This window comes from Malus sylvestris, chromosome 7, assembly GCF_916048215.2.
Source record: "Malus sylvestris chromosome 7, drMalSylv7.2, whole genome shotgun sequence".
NCBI lineage: Eukaryota > Viridiplantae > Streptophyta > Magnoliopsida > Rosales > Rosaceae > Malus > Malus sylvestris.
The window spans coordinates 7,785,830-7,803,258 of record NC_062266.1 but is presented as its reverse complement, the minus strand read 5'-3'; the positions used below and the strand labels follow the sequence as shown (position 1 = coordinate 7,803,258).

General features: G+C 35.8%; 1 protein-coding gene across 1 annotated transcript; it reads right to left on the bottom strand.

Annotated features, from left to right (window-relative positions):
- Positions 1–4,976: 4,976 nt before the first annotated feature.
- LOC126628057 (mechanosensitive ion channel protein 10-like) lies at positions 4,977–12,563 on the bottom strand. Its single transcript, XM_050297644.1, has 5 exons — positions 11,206–12,563; positions 8,331–8,454; positions 7,792–8,085; positions 6,087–6,289; positions 4,977–5,410 (listed from the first exon to the last, which is right to left on the bottom strand). Exons 1-5 carry the CDS (start codon positions 12,405–12,407, stop codon positions 5,140–5,142), a joined length of 2,094 nt encoding a protein of 697 aa, XP_050153601.1. The 5' UTR covers positions 12,408–12,563; the 3' UTR covers positions 4,977–5,139.
- Positions 12,564–17,429: the final 4,866 nt, after the last annotated feature.

Here is a 17,429-nt window from a genome sequence, read left to right as displayed (position 1 = left end):
TCGAGCTAGGAGATCTGCCGAAAGAGGTGACAGACAAGGTAAGCAGTCAAACTTCCAAGCAAGCAACCCAGGATCGGAGGTTTGACTTCGGCTTCCGGTTGATTGTTCTCTTTCTCCTTGTCTCTCATTCAGCTGCCAGGATAAGGAGAAGCAAATGGAGAAGAGATGATATGAGATACTTTTGCTTTTGAAGAAGTAACTTTCCACATGCTTATTCTTGAACTGTGCTGGAGGGTTTTCTGGTTCCCTTCAGAGTAAAAGGCCGACACAAGGTAATGTATCAATTTCACTTGAAGCTTACTTGTAGTTTCGGGCTTGGTCAAGTGCGATACAAACCCTATAGTAGGAGTCCCCCAAGTCGCCGAGCTAGGAGATCTGCCGAAAGAGGTGACAGACAAGGTAAGCAGTCAAATTTCCAAGCAAGCAACCCAGGATCGGAGGTTTGACTTCGGCTTCCGGTTGATTGTTCTCCTTCTCCTTGTCTCTCATTCAGCTGCCAGGATAAGGAGAAGCAAATGGAGAAGAGATGATATGAGATACTTTTGCTTTTGAAGAAGTAACTTTCCACATGCTTATTCTTGAACTGTGCTGGAGGGTTTTCTGGTTCCCTTCAGAGTAAAAGGCCGACTCAAGAATTTGAGGGTCAAAACAAGTCCATCAAATCTAGAGTACGTTCGACCTTGATGATATAGGATACTTTTGCTGTTGACGGAATAATGAATGTGGTATGGAAAGGTGTCGTGCTGTAGTGATCAGTTTCAGCTCACCGTTGAACCTTCTGCTTCAATCTTTTGCATGGTAGAAGTGGTGTGCAACCTTTGCATTTAAATGGTCCTTCAGAACATTCCTTCATAGTGACTCATCCATGCTTGGCAGCTTCAGTGTAAAGAGCCAATATCTGATCAACTGTCATGAGGTATGTGCCGGTGGAATTCATGACCTTGACAGTAGTTGAGGATGAGTTCTCGAGAGCAATGCTAAGTAAGCAACCAGGCAAAGGTCTCAGGCAGTTAGTTCCAGATTGGAGGTTTGATTTCAGGTTCCGACTTACTGCTCTCTTTCTCTTTGTCCTGCAGGTGTGGACAAGGACGAAGACAAGGACAGGGAGAAAGCATGATATGGGATACTCTTGCTTTCGACCCTGATGATATGAGATACTCTTGTTCTTGGTGTGGCTTATTTGCTGAGGTATTATCGGGGGGAAATAAAGCTGAGTATTTCGAGAGGTTATGTTGAGGGTGCATTCTCGAATGCGAGAAAGGGTTGAGCATTTTTGCAGGTTTACCTGTCCGTTGAGAAGGGAGGTCGATGTATATAGGGATTTCCCAATAACAAGTAGTAATGCTATTCATTTACCCTTCTTGGTTACAGCAATGTAGTGGGAGCTGCCAGCTTCACGTGTTTTAACTTTGTCAGAGCATTTTGAAAAAGTGGTATGTGGTATCTGGAAAGCTGATGTTGCGTGTGAAGATTACAGACAAGCTTTATCTAAGGAAATCTGGCTCTCGAAGTTCTGAGAGCTGTACCTCTTCGGTTTTCGAACAAGCAATCCCGTCAGGGATCTGGCTCTCGAGATTCGAAAATCGGTGCCGCTTCGGTTTTTGAGAAAGTAATTATGTTGAGAGTCTTTTCTCGAATGTGAGTAAAGGTTGGACGTTCTTGCTAGCCTGTCTTGCCACGGAACACGGAGGTCGACACACATAGGGACTTTCCAGTTGTCAAGCAGTGGTGCTGTTCGTTTACCCTTGTGGGTAATAGTAGGGTAGCTGGAACTTCAAAATTCTCGTGCCTAAACTTTGTCAGAGATCTTTGGCAAAGTTATAAGTGGTACCCGAGGAGTTGATGGTGCGTGTGGAAAATGGTGATTGAACAGTAAGATTCACGTGCTTTCTACTTCATCAGAAATCTTCGACAGATTGCCCGTAATTTCCGCAAAGCTGAGTGTGCATGTGACAGGTGCTGACGAGGCTGAAAAAGCAGGTGCTTCTTCGATTTCTGAGATCGGCCCTCGTGGTCTCTGAGCAGCTCAGCTTCCAAGAAAGCAAACGCCTCTTTGATTCCTGAAGCTCCGTCAAGTGTAGATTTTTATAGAGGTTGGCATTAAGTGCCACAGCACACTTGAATCTCCACCAGTAGAAGCTCCCTTCTTGCACTTCTAAGATCTTGATTTGTCTGACCTCTTACCTCTTAAACACCTTTGAAAATGTTTGGCCCCTCCGACCGTCGTTTGACTTGAACCTTGGAGAAGAGACAGCCACGCCTTCTCCAGACAACATATGGCGCCCATCCTTCATATCCCCTACTGGTCCTCTTACCGTTGGAGATTCTGTGATGAAGAATGATATGACTGCTGCGGTGGTGGCCAGGAACCTTCTCACTCCCAAAGATAACAGACTACTTTCCAAACGGTCTGATGAGTTGGCTGTTAAGGATTCTCTGGCTCTTAGTGTTCAGTGTGCAGGTTCTGTGTCTAATATGGCCCAACGCCTATTTGCTAGAACCCGCCAAGTTGAATCATTGGCTGCTGAAGTGATGAGTCTCAAACAGGAGATTAGAGGGCTCAAGCATGAGAATAAACAGTTGCACCGGCTCGCACATGACTATGCTACAAACATGAAGAGGAAGCTTGACCAGATGAAGGAATCTGATGGTCAGGTTTTACTTGATCATCAGCGGTTTGTCGGTTTGTTCCAAAGGCATTTATTGTCGGCGTCTTCTGGGGCTGTACCGCGTAATGAAGCTCCAAATGATCAACCTCCGATGCCTCCTCCTTCTGGGGTTCTGTCCAGTACTGAGGCTCCGGATAACCACCCTCCAGTGCTTTCTCTTTCTGGGGCTCTACCGACTGCTGAGACTTCCCCTGAGCAACCTTTGTGAAGGCTCCCTCTTGTTTGTTTATTTTGATTCATGTATATGTACATATTTGTAACTTATCAGAAATATCAATAAACAAGATTTGCTTCATTTCAACGTATTGTGTTAAATACACCAAGGCCTTCTTCACTAAGTTCTTTGAATTTTTTCTTTTGTTGAAGCTTGTATGTTAAAACTTTGTGAGTGAAGCATGTAGGTTGAGGTAGTGCTCCCTTAATTTCCCGAGTGAGGAAAACTTCTCGTTTGGAGACTTGAAAAATCCAAGTCACTAAGTGGTCGTGAGACTTCCGAGTATCAAGGTGCAGTAGCATATGGTAGGAGTCCCCCAAGTCTCTGGTCGAGGGAGTTGACGAATGAGGCATTTCCTTTCTAAGTGGTAGCCCAAAACTCCTTCTTCATATATATTTGTTATAAAAGTTGTTAGACCACGTGGTCGTGGGTTCGTTTCCCACAGACGGCGCCAAATGTTGATGCACAAAATCAGCGAGGACTTTGGTACAACAGAAAGTGTCAGGTTTGTGACCTTCGCTTGGTTGCTTCGATCACTAGTGAAGATAAGTACGTAAATGAATAGGGACAGGGAAGCAAACACAAGATGTACGTGGTTCACCCAGATCGGCTACGTTCACGGAGTAGAGGAGTTCTCATTAATTGTGAAGGGTTTACACAAATACATAGGTTCAAGCTCTCATTTTGTGAGTTCTAGTGAATAGTTTAGTACAAAATGACATTAAAGATTATTGTGGGAGAATGATCCCTATTTATAGAAGAGAGTTTCTAGTTTTGTTCTAAAATTGACATGTGTCGTGTTGTGATTGGCTTCTGATGTTGACACATGTCGAACTGTGATTGGCTTCTGATGTCGACACGTGTCGCATTGTGATTGGCCTCCTGGTTGAAGGGAAGCTCTTCTGGGTCCTTGACGATATAACGTTGACCGGTGCTCAGTAGTTTCGGGATTGGTCAAGTATGGTACAAACAATACTCATAACCAACCATTTCCCTACCCTTCATATGCGATTCCTGTTGGGATGGAATCGAGTGACTCATGGAAACAATCCGAGACTCAATCTCAAATGATTTTGCTTATGGACAAGGTCAACCAATCTCGGATCCATATGGGTGGCATGTTAACAATTACATGCAAAACTATTTTGGGGATTTATCATTTGATAACTACTCTTCATAATACACTCACTCTACACATAGAGATGATGAAGATAGTGAAAATTTTGAACCTCATAGGAACTCTATGTGGTACTAAGTCACTCATGTATCTTACCATGCAATGTATAAAGTGTAAAATATTGTACTAATTCATTATATATAAATTATTATGGTGTGTTTAAACTTCTTTCATTAATTACTACATATTTTCTACACTCACAATGTTTGCCAGCTCGCTATATAATCAACTTGATAATGGTAAATCCATCATGCAATGCATTTCCTTCCAATTTTTTGTGATAAACTAATAGATAATTGACTAAATAACCATCCTGCAAAGTTTCAATAAAAATTTCCAAATTTTTCTTACAATTTCCGTGGTTTCCATATTATTTTTATTGATATCGATATTATCCTGATATTTTCATCGATGTTTCCGTGTTTTCGGACTACCGATATTTCCGATATTATTGATATTTAATACCTTGATTATATCTTTAAAAAAGGCTTTTCGTTAAAAGAAAAGTTTTTTTGGACTTTTCGTTAGTTTTCCTTACAAAAAAATGACTTTTCTTTATAATTAAATAGTTCCATAGTAATTAACAACAAACAAATGAAACATGATTTGTATCAACTTTCACACAAAATAGAGAATAAGATAGATTTTACAAATCTTGTTGTTGTTAAATTAATTTGAATTTTGGTATGATATATGAATTGAGGGACCGACGGATCGTTGTGAGAAGAGAATATCAAATGTTTATTAATTTTATGTCATATAAGTATAATACAAATGTTAGAGTTAATGGTGCTATGTAACTGAAAGTTCTAATTTGGAACAGGAAAAAATAGGTTTGAATTTGTTGAATACTGACCAATAAGAGGAAGATTGTAAATGAAAGAAGTATATAGGAGGAGGGTTGCAAAAACAAAAGTCAGAATTGCAAATAATTTTTAGTAAAATTCCGAGTGCTTGAAAACCCCATTAGTTGCATCTCCAATGTATGATTCATTAAAGTTAGGCATACAAAGGACAAACATGTCTAACATAGTGAAGTGCAGGTAAATTTCCATGGCCCTGATGGAAAATGGTAGTGATTAAGAAGCCATGGTTAACCTCCCGTTGATTGTGTTGAATTGCGGCATGTTTACTTCTTGAGGAAGAAGATGGTACTTTATGCCAAGATTTTGGAAAATTTTCTTTAACTCGAACACAAGCTCTGATCTTCGAGCACTCTTTTCCCCATAATTTTGATGGTTCATGGTGTGTTGAACACATAGCGTCATTTTCATCTTGTCCACATTCTCTATCTCCTTCACTAGGATTGAGTGTTTTTGGTTCCAATACTTCGGCTTGCTCTCAAGGTATCTGCACAAATTCCACGCAACATTTGTAACCAAAAATTAATTCCTCAACATATGTTTGAATATGTAATGATGTTGTAGTTTAAAGTGTTTTCCTGTGACTTTTCATAGTAAAAAACTAACAATTTTACATGTTGCATGTGAGAGAAAATTATGGAATATAAAAGAGTTGATTTTGTTTTTCTTTCTATTATTTGAATGTGTAAAATTACTAATCTATTCTTATTATATAACTGTTGTTTACTGCAACTAATCTATCCTTAGTTTCAGAAAAAGGTTTAGCATGTGACATACATATAATGCAACGGTAACGATATATTAAACTTAAACATATGGTGTTCTCACAAAAAAAAAAAAAAAAAAATCATATTTCCTTGGAAAATTCGCTTCCAACTTTACTAGGATTAACCAATTAAGGACTACGTACCAAGCATGTACATATATTATAGTCCATATATATCGACCTAATAAATTGGTGACCTATGACTTAATTAGCACCCAATTATACACGTAAATAGAAATATGGTATCACAAGATATAGCTTTTATAATCAGGGTGAAATATATATATATATATATATATATATATATATATATATATATTACCTTAATAATTTCGATCATGTAACCTTGTAAAAATGGAAATATAAATATGCAAGGTAGATGAGATGGGTTGCTTACGATTGTATGGACTTCTTGAGTGCAGAAACATCATCAACTGGAGTAGAGACATCAATTGTGAAATCAACAGTGTCGGCCATATCTGGACTCCTTCTGAAATTACTAATGGGCTTTGTAAGAAGCACAGAATTTGGGTAGTATATTTTCTCATTGTCGTATCTTAAGAAAACGGTTGATAAAATGTTCATCTCTTCTACAATCATCTGCATAAAAATAAGTACTCAACGTTAAATTTAGATCATCCTAGAGGAAATAACAAGGCCAATTCCAAAACCATGCTTATGCAATGTTTAGTATTGATAGGGTTACTTTATTTTCTTCACTAAGGTTCTAATGAATTCAACTAAGGCATAACGATGGAGAAATACATCATAAAAAGTTAAATAGGAGGGCTTAGAAGGGCATTACATGAGCTGATCAAGAGGCATGTGTGAGAGATTTTGAAATGAATGAGTCATTTATAATTCTCTTTTACATATCTTTGTAATCATGTAGTGCATTTTCTAATTTTTGACATCTATCTTTTTGTGGCCATTTTTTTTTTGGCATAAATGCATTGAAATTTGAAAATACCTCACCTAAACATTACCCTAAATAATTTGACGTACAATACTTTTTTCATCTCCAACATTAAGGGCTAGTTTGGTATTGCTGTGATTTGAAAAAAAGCTATTGTGAGAATAAGTGACTGTGAAATAAATTAGCATAGTGTTTGGTAAATTTTTTTGTAAAAGTGCTTTTGGAAAAAAAAAAAAGCAGTCTAATAGTGGGTCTTTTCATTAAAGGAGCACTGTAGTTCCGTGTGCTTTGAAAAAAGCCAGTTTTCCAAAGCTGCAAATAGCAGCTTCAACTTTTTTCTTTGATTTCAGCTTATTCTCACAACAACTTTCAAAATAAGCCATTTTTTTTCAATTTACCAAACACCTAAAACTCTCACAGTTTTTTTTCATGGGTGTTTTTTTTTAAGCACCTCACTCCCAAACCACCTATAAGACTTGTGACAACAGATCATCCTAATTTTTGCTCAATTTTGAGCCTCATTTATTTATGGTGCTCTAAATTTTCATTCTTTCTTCAGATTATTATTTATTTTATAAAATTGTATTTTCTATTTTATTTACACCTTAGAAAATATGTATTCCTTTCCATCCCCTACTCAGAACACCTTTTCTCTTTGTAAGTTAATATCATATTCACAATATTATATTTACACTCTAGAAAGTCCTCGGTCACCACAAGTTTCCATCTTTTTCGGCCAAATTTTTCAGTTAGCCTAAATTTTGTAAACCAAATGATGTGGATGTTGATGATTGAGTTATTACTTAAATGCTGATTAATATGTTTATTTCTTATTGATGACACATCATTTAATTTGCAAATTTGGTAGTATTCACTATACATTTATTTTTACCTTTTTTAGGTACTATTCACTACACATTTATTTATCATTTTTCATTAAAACTAATTTTTTTTTAGACTTTTTGTTAATTTTCCTTTAAAAATTTGACCTCCCTAGTATTACCCTTACAAAAAATTACTCCTCAAAACCTTCTCTATGTACGTACCTATAAATTGGGACCGCAAGATAATCGATTTTGTTTTTTTTCTAAGAGATGAATGAAGAAAAAAGGTTTGTACAATGGGTTGTTAATATAATTTCCTAAAGAAGGTATTCCAAAAAATAAAATATATAAATATGTCTGACCTGCACGCCATCCACCACACATCGATCACCAACATCGAAGGGGTGCATCACAAACACAAAGATGATGGACTCGAACATAGTTTTGCACATGTTCTGGAACATGAATCCCACAAGCAGCAGTTGAGACGTAACAACAAAGATCACCTTAGTTGTGGCCAGACCCATCACCAAAAGGGTCACCACGGTTATAATTACAGTTACGACCGCACTCGCCAACTTGTGAAGTTGTTGGACAGCAGTCTTGGTATCATTCAAGGAGTGAGCCAATGCTTTACGCTCAATATAGGCATACACCTATAAAACCAGTCAAACAATTTAAAATTATTATCAGAAAACGAGTAATGCTATTTAGACAGACAAACTGATCTTGTTACGGAGAGACACTGCAATTTAATTAGCTTTGTACGTCTATATAGTTCAATGTGTGCTGTTTTGATTTCATTTAGTACCATGTTTGTTGTTTCTTTCCTTTAGTTTCTGGCGACAACATTATATATTGACCGAGGAAATTGCTATTTGTAAATTATATTGAAACTCACCACCCAATTTCTGAAGGAAGACTTCGTTATTTTCCCAGTTTCAATTGCTCCTTCAAAGAGAGGAAATATGGTGTGAGTTTCATCACTCTTCAAGAACCGTAGTAAATCTTCCTCTTCTATGTATCTGTATAAGGACGCCAGAAAAAAATTAAAACTTTGAGAATGGTATTCATCGAGGCCTGGTCGGTCTCAATTATCGAAAGGCTACATAATAAAAAAATATCTAATTAAAACCAAAATGTTAGCTAAATTATGATATCAATGAGTTCATGCATGCTCATTGCTCAGCATGTAGATATAATAACAATTGAAAACAGTCAAGCCAAAAAGACTATTGTAAGGACTTGTAACTTAGTTAATTTAGATTATTCAGATTTTTGGCATGTTTCGAGTTCCATACCTCACTATTTTAAGACACCATCAAACTCGATACTATATTAGTATGGTTTCTCAACGTACGTCGTTGAGCATGCTTAAATTTAACAAAAACTAAATAAATAAATAAATAAATAAGAATAATGTTAGGAAGAAGAGTCAAAGAGATAGATAAATAGACACATCTAATTTATTTTATCTGTCATTTAGTACAGGTATTTCCCTTCATTTGTAAGTAAGAGGTCTTAGGTTCGATTATCGCTAAAGGCAAGTTTGAACCATATTATTACTAACTCATTGTGAAGTTAAGCACACTCCCTCCCCTTTAGCGTAGATAATATCGTTTTTTAAAAAAAAAAATCTTTTATCCAGCATAATAATGTGAATCGGCCTTTAACGAGTTCTAATATGCAACTTAATTAAATTTCTAAACTAAATTTTATAAACCAAATAATATGAATTATGATGATTGAATTATTATTAAATATTTATTTAAATATTTATTTTTTAATAATATTATTCAATAAATAAATAAGGCTACAGTTTTACAGAAAAGTAGTGCATCTTTCAGTGCACCACGCAACTCGTACGACCACGTGTGCCAGCTGTGTGCCATTTATACTCACAAATCGCTATTGTGCTCAAGGACGTACGTAGAATGATAAGGGTAGATGCCATGACCACTATTGACATTTGGTAGTCGTGAATTGTTAAAGGTTTTTACTAAAAATAGTTTTTAAAATTGGTATAACTTTTAATTTTGGTTTTTTAGATTTAAAATTAATAGAAATTATCATTGAAATTGTCTATCGTCAATCATTTTTGTGCTTTTGTGAAACATTTATGTTATATTAAACAAACACCAGTGTAAGTGAATGAGTTATTTTGACAAAAACACCCTTAATTTACCAAAGATTGTTCACAGAATGATCAAAATGATTGATAATAGATGATAAGGGTAGATGCCATGACCACTATTGACATTTGGTAGTCGTGAATTGTTAAAGGTTTTTACTAAAAATAGTTTTTAAAATTGGTATAACTTTTAATTTTGGTTTTTTAGATTTAAAATTAATAGAAATTATCATTGAAATTGTCTATCGTCAATCATTTTTGTGCTTTTGTGAAACATTTATGTTATATTAAACAAACACCAGTGTAAGTGAATGAGTTATTTTGACAAAAACACCCTTAATTTACCAAAGATTGTTCACAGAATGATCAAAATGATTGATAATAGACAATCTCAGGAACTACTTATATCGATTTTAAATCATAGGAACCAAAATGAAGAGTTATACCAATTTTAAAACAATCATTTTGGCTAAAATGCCGAATTATGAATATAGTGAGTGCCCTTCTTATATGTACAACACTACAACTAATATATTGCAAGCAAAATCCCTTTATTTCTGTATATTGAAGTAATTGTGCTATGGCTACAAATTAAAAGGGCAAAAATTTTAATCAAACACACTACACTTACTGATTAAAAAAGTAAGAAGCTCTCAATTAGAAGGCTCTAAGATTTCTTTGTATCATCATTATATAACAAGTGTACTCATAAACCAAGTCTAGTTAATGCATACTTTTATAGGCTAAAAAAAAACTTAAAAGATGAGACACTTTTTGAGTCTTGGTAAGATTTTAGTTTGGTATATAGACTGTGTTCTGAGGGCGCCAATATAATATCACAAAATAGAACATATTATGTCTAATCAACATTCAACACTGAAAAGAATTTGAAATCAAATTATAAAAGACAATTCAACATCTCAAACCGTCTAATAAGAAAACTGTTTGTATACAAACAATAAATTTATTGTTTTTGTTGGCCAGGCATAGAAAAACTATGCATAATAATTTTATGGCATGTATACTTGTAAGAAATGGAATTTGAAAGAATATGTATCATTCTTATTTATGTGTTCAAAAAATAGATCTGTCCCATATGTTCTGAGCATGGCATACCATTAAAATGAAGGTGTGTATATCCCGTTAATATACAAAGATTGTTTATCTCATACCCATTTCTGCTCATCTCTTATTTTTTTTGTAAGTAAACATGTCCTTATATATAGTAAAGCATAAAAACATTATCAATGGGTCTGTTAAGTGACACTCGAGGGTTTCATATTTGAAAAGTATTCCATTAATCAAGGAGATAACTGCTAGAAGGGACCATATATAAAAAATTAATCAAGGAGATAACTATGCATCAAGCATGTTCATTTCATGGTCCAAAATTGAAAAAATAAGCAAAAGTAAGAAAGGGACCGTATATATATAATTACTTCAAATGCATGATGAACCATCAGTAGTGTCTCAAGCACTTATTATATATTAAGTGATAAAAATAATAAAGAGGGCTGCCGTGCATCATGATATCTTAACCTAGTACTCATTGAGGATGCACCACCACATGCTATTTTAAATATGCAAATTATTTAGTGAAGGTAAAAGTACATTAGCTAGGGAAAGTGAAAAGTGAAAAACTTACTTAGCACCGGGCTTGGCAACGTTCTTAAAAATCCTTTGACCACTATTTCTGGCCTCCCATTCACTTGTAATCTCCGACTCTGCATTTCCAAAATCATCCATGGTTCTCGAAATCGTGGACAACCCCGAAGACTTAACGTAGTTTACAAGCCTCTTCACGCTCCACGCCGTTGCCCTTCTCGTCATGCTCAACCTTCTAAGCTTGTCCATGTCAATCCTCCTCGACCCTTCTCGCCTATAAGACCTTGAAACTGGATGAGACTTGTCTCTCAGCCTTGCGGGCAACGACTTCGAAGCCTGAAAACGATGATGTGGAAGCTCCCTTTCGTCCTCGTCTAGTGGAGGCCCAGATAGGGTTTCCAAAATATAGTGGTGGAAAACACTCTCTTTCATGCGATCAAAGAATGTAGCTACATGAAACGAGGATGCCAAGACTTTAACAAACAAAATCTTAAGCAGCCATATCGTGGCTCCTATTAGCACGGCGATAAGAGCACGAAAGACTTTCTTGAGGACCTTGCTGTGCTTGTCAGGGAACATGATCGTCCAAGCAACTAAAACAAGGCCTAACCAAGCACAATTTTGGAAACTCTTCCTCAAACCAAACACAAAGTAGAGTACCTTTTCTCTAAGCATGAAGTTTCTCTCTATGAGAAAGACAAGAAACCCCACAACCCAACCAGAGACTAAACGCCCACAAAACAAAACCATGACCATTAGACACCATTTCCATATCTCCAAACCCCATTTCACTTTATTTTTCAGAACATCTAGGGTTAGGGAGCATACCAAGCAAGTCATTATTATGAGAAACAAAGTCCACTCAATTACAGCTCGCTTGTTTATCTTTCTCTTCCTTCTCTTTCGGTGCTTTACGTGCTTGCCGTCCCCATCTTCATCGTCTTCTTCATTTTCGTACCAGTCTTCATCGTCATCTTCATCCGTGGACGAGTTATTGTCTTGGGATGGGTTTAAGTGTTGGAGTTCTTCCGATTCGAGAATTGTTCGTGGTGGCAAAGGGTACTTAATCTCCTCAAACCGTGACCGGGGCTTCGAGAATTTTAGGCGTTTAAGGGTTTTTGCACTTGATAAGGGTTGTGGGATTGAAATATTAGAGTCTGCTTGGGGTGACTGTTTGAGTTTAGGGTTTGGTTGGTCTATGGTGACTATCACATGCTCTGTGTTGCTCTTCTGGACCTCCATGGCTTGCCTTCAACTCTCAAATAGAAAAGAAAAAAAAAACAAAAGTATACTTGGATGGAAGGCTGTGGAAATCTGTTGGGTTCCCTCTAGGATACAAGATTTAAGAAGAAAACATCATTGATCAATGGAAGCTAGCTGTTGTTCTCTCTCTCTCTGATTCTCCACTAAATACTCTAGATTGTAGATGAAGATTGCAATTCTCACGTTTTACTTATGAATCATTACTTTAATTTTGTGGGGAACACCTACCCATAGCCCAACATATTGGATACATGGCAGTCTAAAACCACAACAATCATATCCGCAACCTTTGATATGTACGAAAAAGTTTTAGGTCATATGTATATAATATGTATATGTATATGTGTATATACATGTATTGGATTATCAAATTACTACCCAAAAAAATTATGGTTGCGACAAAATTTTAGCCAACGAAGACAATTTTGTTGGGAAAATACCCAATACGACGAAGTTTAGATCCTGTCGCCTGATTGTATATGGGTTAATAACCTGATGCGCGCGGTGGACATTAGTCGACGACGAGCTAGTCGTTAGAGGAACTTCAAGGCGACTATATTTGATCGCTGTTAGAGGTGTTTAAAAAATAGGCGGTCCTATTTCGCCCTCTTACGATGCTAATAGAATGAAATATTGCATGGATTACTTGAAGGGAAGCTGAAAATAGAAAAAGATTTTAGTGTGCTCGGAATACAGGATACATATAAGTAGAGGGAAATTTTATTTTTCAAGTGCCCCTTCACTTGTATAATGACATGTGGTGTATCACTCTGTAGTCCATACACAGTTGAAATATTTCTCCTGAAAATAAACTCCTCATGCATCCCTTACGGTAATTTTTGAAACAACCCTCAAGATAAATAATAATAAAATAAAATAAAGATTAAGTACGTAAAACCTCATTCTTTTTAGTGTCATTCCAAATTGATCTCATCAATTTTAAACATTCCAAACAAGTACTCAACTTATTAAAAATGTCACATTCGTTAAACCCTAGTTAAAAATCTGTTGATTTTTTATTCAAAAAATATGTTAAATTAACTTGCTTATTTTGTCTTCAAAATCAATAGAAAATCATATAAACATAGCCTCCACCAACTAACGGTTCCCACCACTCCACCATGCCATCAACTCCAAATCCAACGGACAACCACTAACTCAACCCTACAACTCAAGCAGCCAACATCGAGAAGAAGGTCATGGAGGTTGCTAAAATGGTATGGATTGCCATGATGCAGCTACCACCATTTTCACCCCCCTCCCCCAAAGAACTGTAAGTTTTACGAGTCGAGAATCGACAAATGAGAAAATCACATGAGCACAAACAAACTCCTTGAAACCCTATCTAAATTCTTAATCCTTTTCTTTGTTAAGAGATTGTCCTCGTTATGTAATTTCAATTGGGGTCCATTTTCAATTCAATTCAATTCATTACCTGGTTGATCATTAGATTCCATATTATATCATCTACGTTGAAATTTAGATTTTGAAGCAACTAATATTAATATTGTTCATGATATACCCAGTTAGTGGGTTTTGAATATAATCCATATTTGAAAAATTAAATGGGGCTTAACGAATGTGATCTATTTAATAAGTTGGGTACTTGTTTATAATGTTTAAAAAAATTGAGACCAATTTGGAATAACACAAAAAAGTTGGGGGTTTTAGGTACGTAATCCTAAAAACCTCATGATATTATTTTTTGTTTTTATTTAAGGACAAATAGTCGCTCAACCGCTAATTATAACCTCTTGCATGGTTTGATCTCTTATCAATGTATGACTATATCCTCACATTCTCACACATCTCTTACGTGTGGCGAAGTTTCAAGTCAAACACGTGGACAATACAAAGGGAGTGATCGTGGAGCACGTGTGTCAGTTGGGTTTCACACGTGAGCCAACTTGCTCTGATACCATGAAGAAAGTTGGGGTTCTACCATAAAATCAATTAAAAATATGGGAAGTAACTTAGCCTCTTATAAACTTTTACATAGTTTGGTTCCTCACCAATGTGGGACTTTGTCCTCACATTTTCACACTAAAAACTCTTTTCACGCTGTAAGTGGTTTGAAGTTAACAAATGCACGTAGTAGCCTGCAGAATTTGGCGGTTCCACCTCATCTCCAGTCTCCGCCCCCATCGACCACTGCAAATCGACATACAAATGTGAAGTTCAGATATTTAGTATACACATGTAGTACATTTAGCATCGTTGTTTTTTTGTTTGGTACACTTAAACTTTATTAAAAATTAGTTACCAAAATTAAAAAATATTTACTGAATTGAAATTCACTCTAAAGCAGCTCCCTTTTTCCTTTCATGGTTGAGGGATGAGGATCCTCTTTGTGGAAATCCTAGGAGGGATGAGGATCCTCTTTGTGGAAATCCTAGGAGTCTTCACATTCTAATCGTTAATCGTACATCGTGCGATTAGTTTTTGTTAGTTACTATTTATGTTTAATTTTAAATAATAAAATTTAAATAATTTCTAACTGTATTATGTACGATAAATGACTAAAATATTAGAATCTTTAATATTCTTACCATTTGGATCCAGATGGAACCAAATCCCATTCGATTTACTAACGAACTATTAGATTAGATGATTCCTAATGTGTAATATTAGTCAACAAAATGATTTGTTGCCACTCGTCACCTCAAAAGACGAAAAACATTTATGTCGTCCTGTCGAAGGTTGGCAGTGCTTTTTGTCACTTCTCCATTATGTTCTCGATGATGAAGAAAAATAAGCATTATTATCCACAACTTTTTGAAAATCGAATGAAAAACCAACACTTCAAATATTTCTTTACTATAACTTATTCGATTATATCATGTAATTAGTTCCAACAACATCTTTGAGGTTTCATATCTCAGTTATTATATAAGGCCAAAATTTATGTTTTCCAACTCAAAGTCTCAAGAGTGTGAATGGAGCCAGATGCGCTTGATTATGACGTACCAAATCTACCGATTGCATGTCGTGTGAGGACGTCTTTGTGATGATGATTGATGAGGCCTGTGAGTTATAATTACTCATATGTAGTAAGGTTACTTTTATTATACATTTATTACAACGATTTAATGATATTAATTTATTTTATTACTATTTTAATGTTAATATATCATTGTATTAAAACAAAACTACCTGTATTTAAAAAAATTTGTTCAATGAGGTTACATTTATTCGCCACGAAAATGAAAATTTAGAATTTTTCATCGCTTTGGCCTTAATTTGTCTTACCTTGCCCTTAACTTTACTTTTGTTTTGCTTTTTTCTTGTCTTTGCCTTATTTTACCTTTGCCTTGCCTCTGCTTTTGACCTAAATTTTTTTGGGGATTTTCGTGTTTACCTTGCCATGTGCTTGCTTGCCATACCGCTATCTTGCTGTGACCATGTCTTGCTATGACCGTGCCTTACTGTGGGTCTGTGATCATGCCTTACATACTAGAAATTATTATTTGTCCGACGAAAGTTTGCTTTACGGACAATTTTTTGTTGGCAAAATAACTTTACTCGACAAAATAAAAAAATACCGTCACACCGTTTTGAGTTTTTTTTAAGACTTTAGGCAATGAAAAAATTTGACGGGCAAAGCACATTTTGTCGGGAAAAGATTTCGCGCCAAGGGACAAAATTGCCGAGTATTACACCATCTTTTGCCCGATGGAAAGCAAGTTCGTCGGTGGAGGTAATTTTGCTCAACGGAAAAGTTTGTCTATTAAAGTGAAAGTATTCGTCGAGTGAAGGTATATTTTAGGATTTAGGGTTTAGGGTTTATAGTTCATCGGGCAAAGTGAAGATTTCGTCGGGCAAAGGTGAGGGACATTTTCGCATATTCGATTCCTTCGATGGTTTTCACAGTTTGCAAAATTAATTTCAACTGTCAATGTACTCACCCAAATGGAAAAATTCACCCAAATCAACAATTCCTTCATTGGCAGTGGCGGATCCACAGTGGGGTCGTCGGGGTCGCACGACCCCTTGGAAACCATGGAAACAACCTTGAAGCTCCCATATGCGACCTCTTGGAGCTGGGGTTTTCGGAGTCGGACTCGCACGCCAACTGTTCGACAAAAAGCCTGAACGAAGACTCGGCAAGTAGAGGAAGAAGAAGCAGCGCTCGCGCGCGGTTCTTTTTTTTCAAAACAGACGGGTAAAACGGCGTCGTTTTGGCCCAGGAAATTTTTTTAAATGACCTGGCCAAAACGGCGTCGTTTTGGGCCAGGCCTAACAAAAAAAAGAAAAAAGAAATTCCCACCGTGTCCCCCCCCAGTCCCAGCCTTCCTACCCGACTTCTATACAATCAAAAGCCCCAATTTCTTTTGTTTTCTCATCCTCCAACCCTAACTCAATCCCCCCAAACCCTCAACTCCTCTCCTCCCTTGTTGATGCTGCCCCCAAACCCTCAACTCTATCTCCTCCCTTGCTGCTCCCCTGCTGGCGGCTCCAACTCCATCTCCTCCCTTTGTTTATATTGTGAGTATTTATTTTGAATATTTTGTATATGTAGAATATATTTAATTAATTGAAATTCAATTCATATTTATTTTGTGAGTTTTTATTGATGGTTTGTTTATATTGTGAGTTTTTATTGGTTTGTTTTTATTGATGGTTTGTTTATATTGATGGTTTGTTTATATTGTGATTTTTTATTTTCATTATTTTGTATATGTAGAATGCAAGATGAGATATTTAATTTAATTGAAATCCAATTCATATTTATTTTGATTATGTTTATGGTTTGTTTATATTGTGAGTATTTATTTTGAATATTTTGTATATGTAGAATATATTTAATTTAATTGAAATTCAATTCATATTTATTTTGATTATATTGATGGTTTGTTTATATTGTGAGTTTTTATTTTCATTATTTTGTATATGTAGAATGCAAGATGAGATATTTAATTTAATTGAAATCCAATTCATATTTATTTTGATTATGTTTATGGTTTGTTTATATTGTGAGTATTTATTTTGAATATTTTGTAT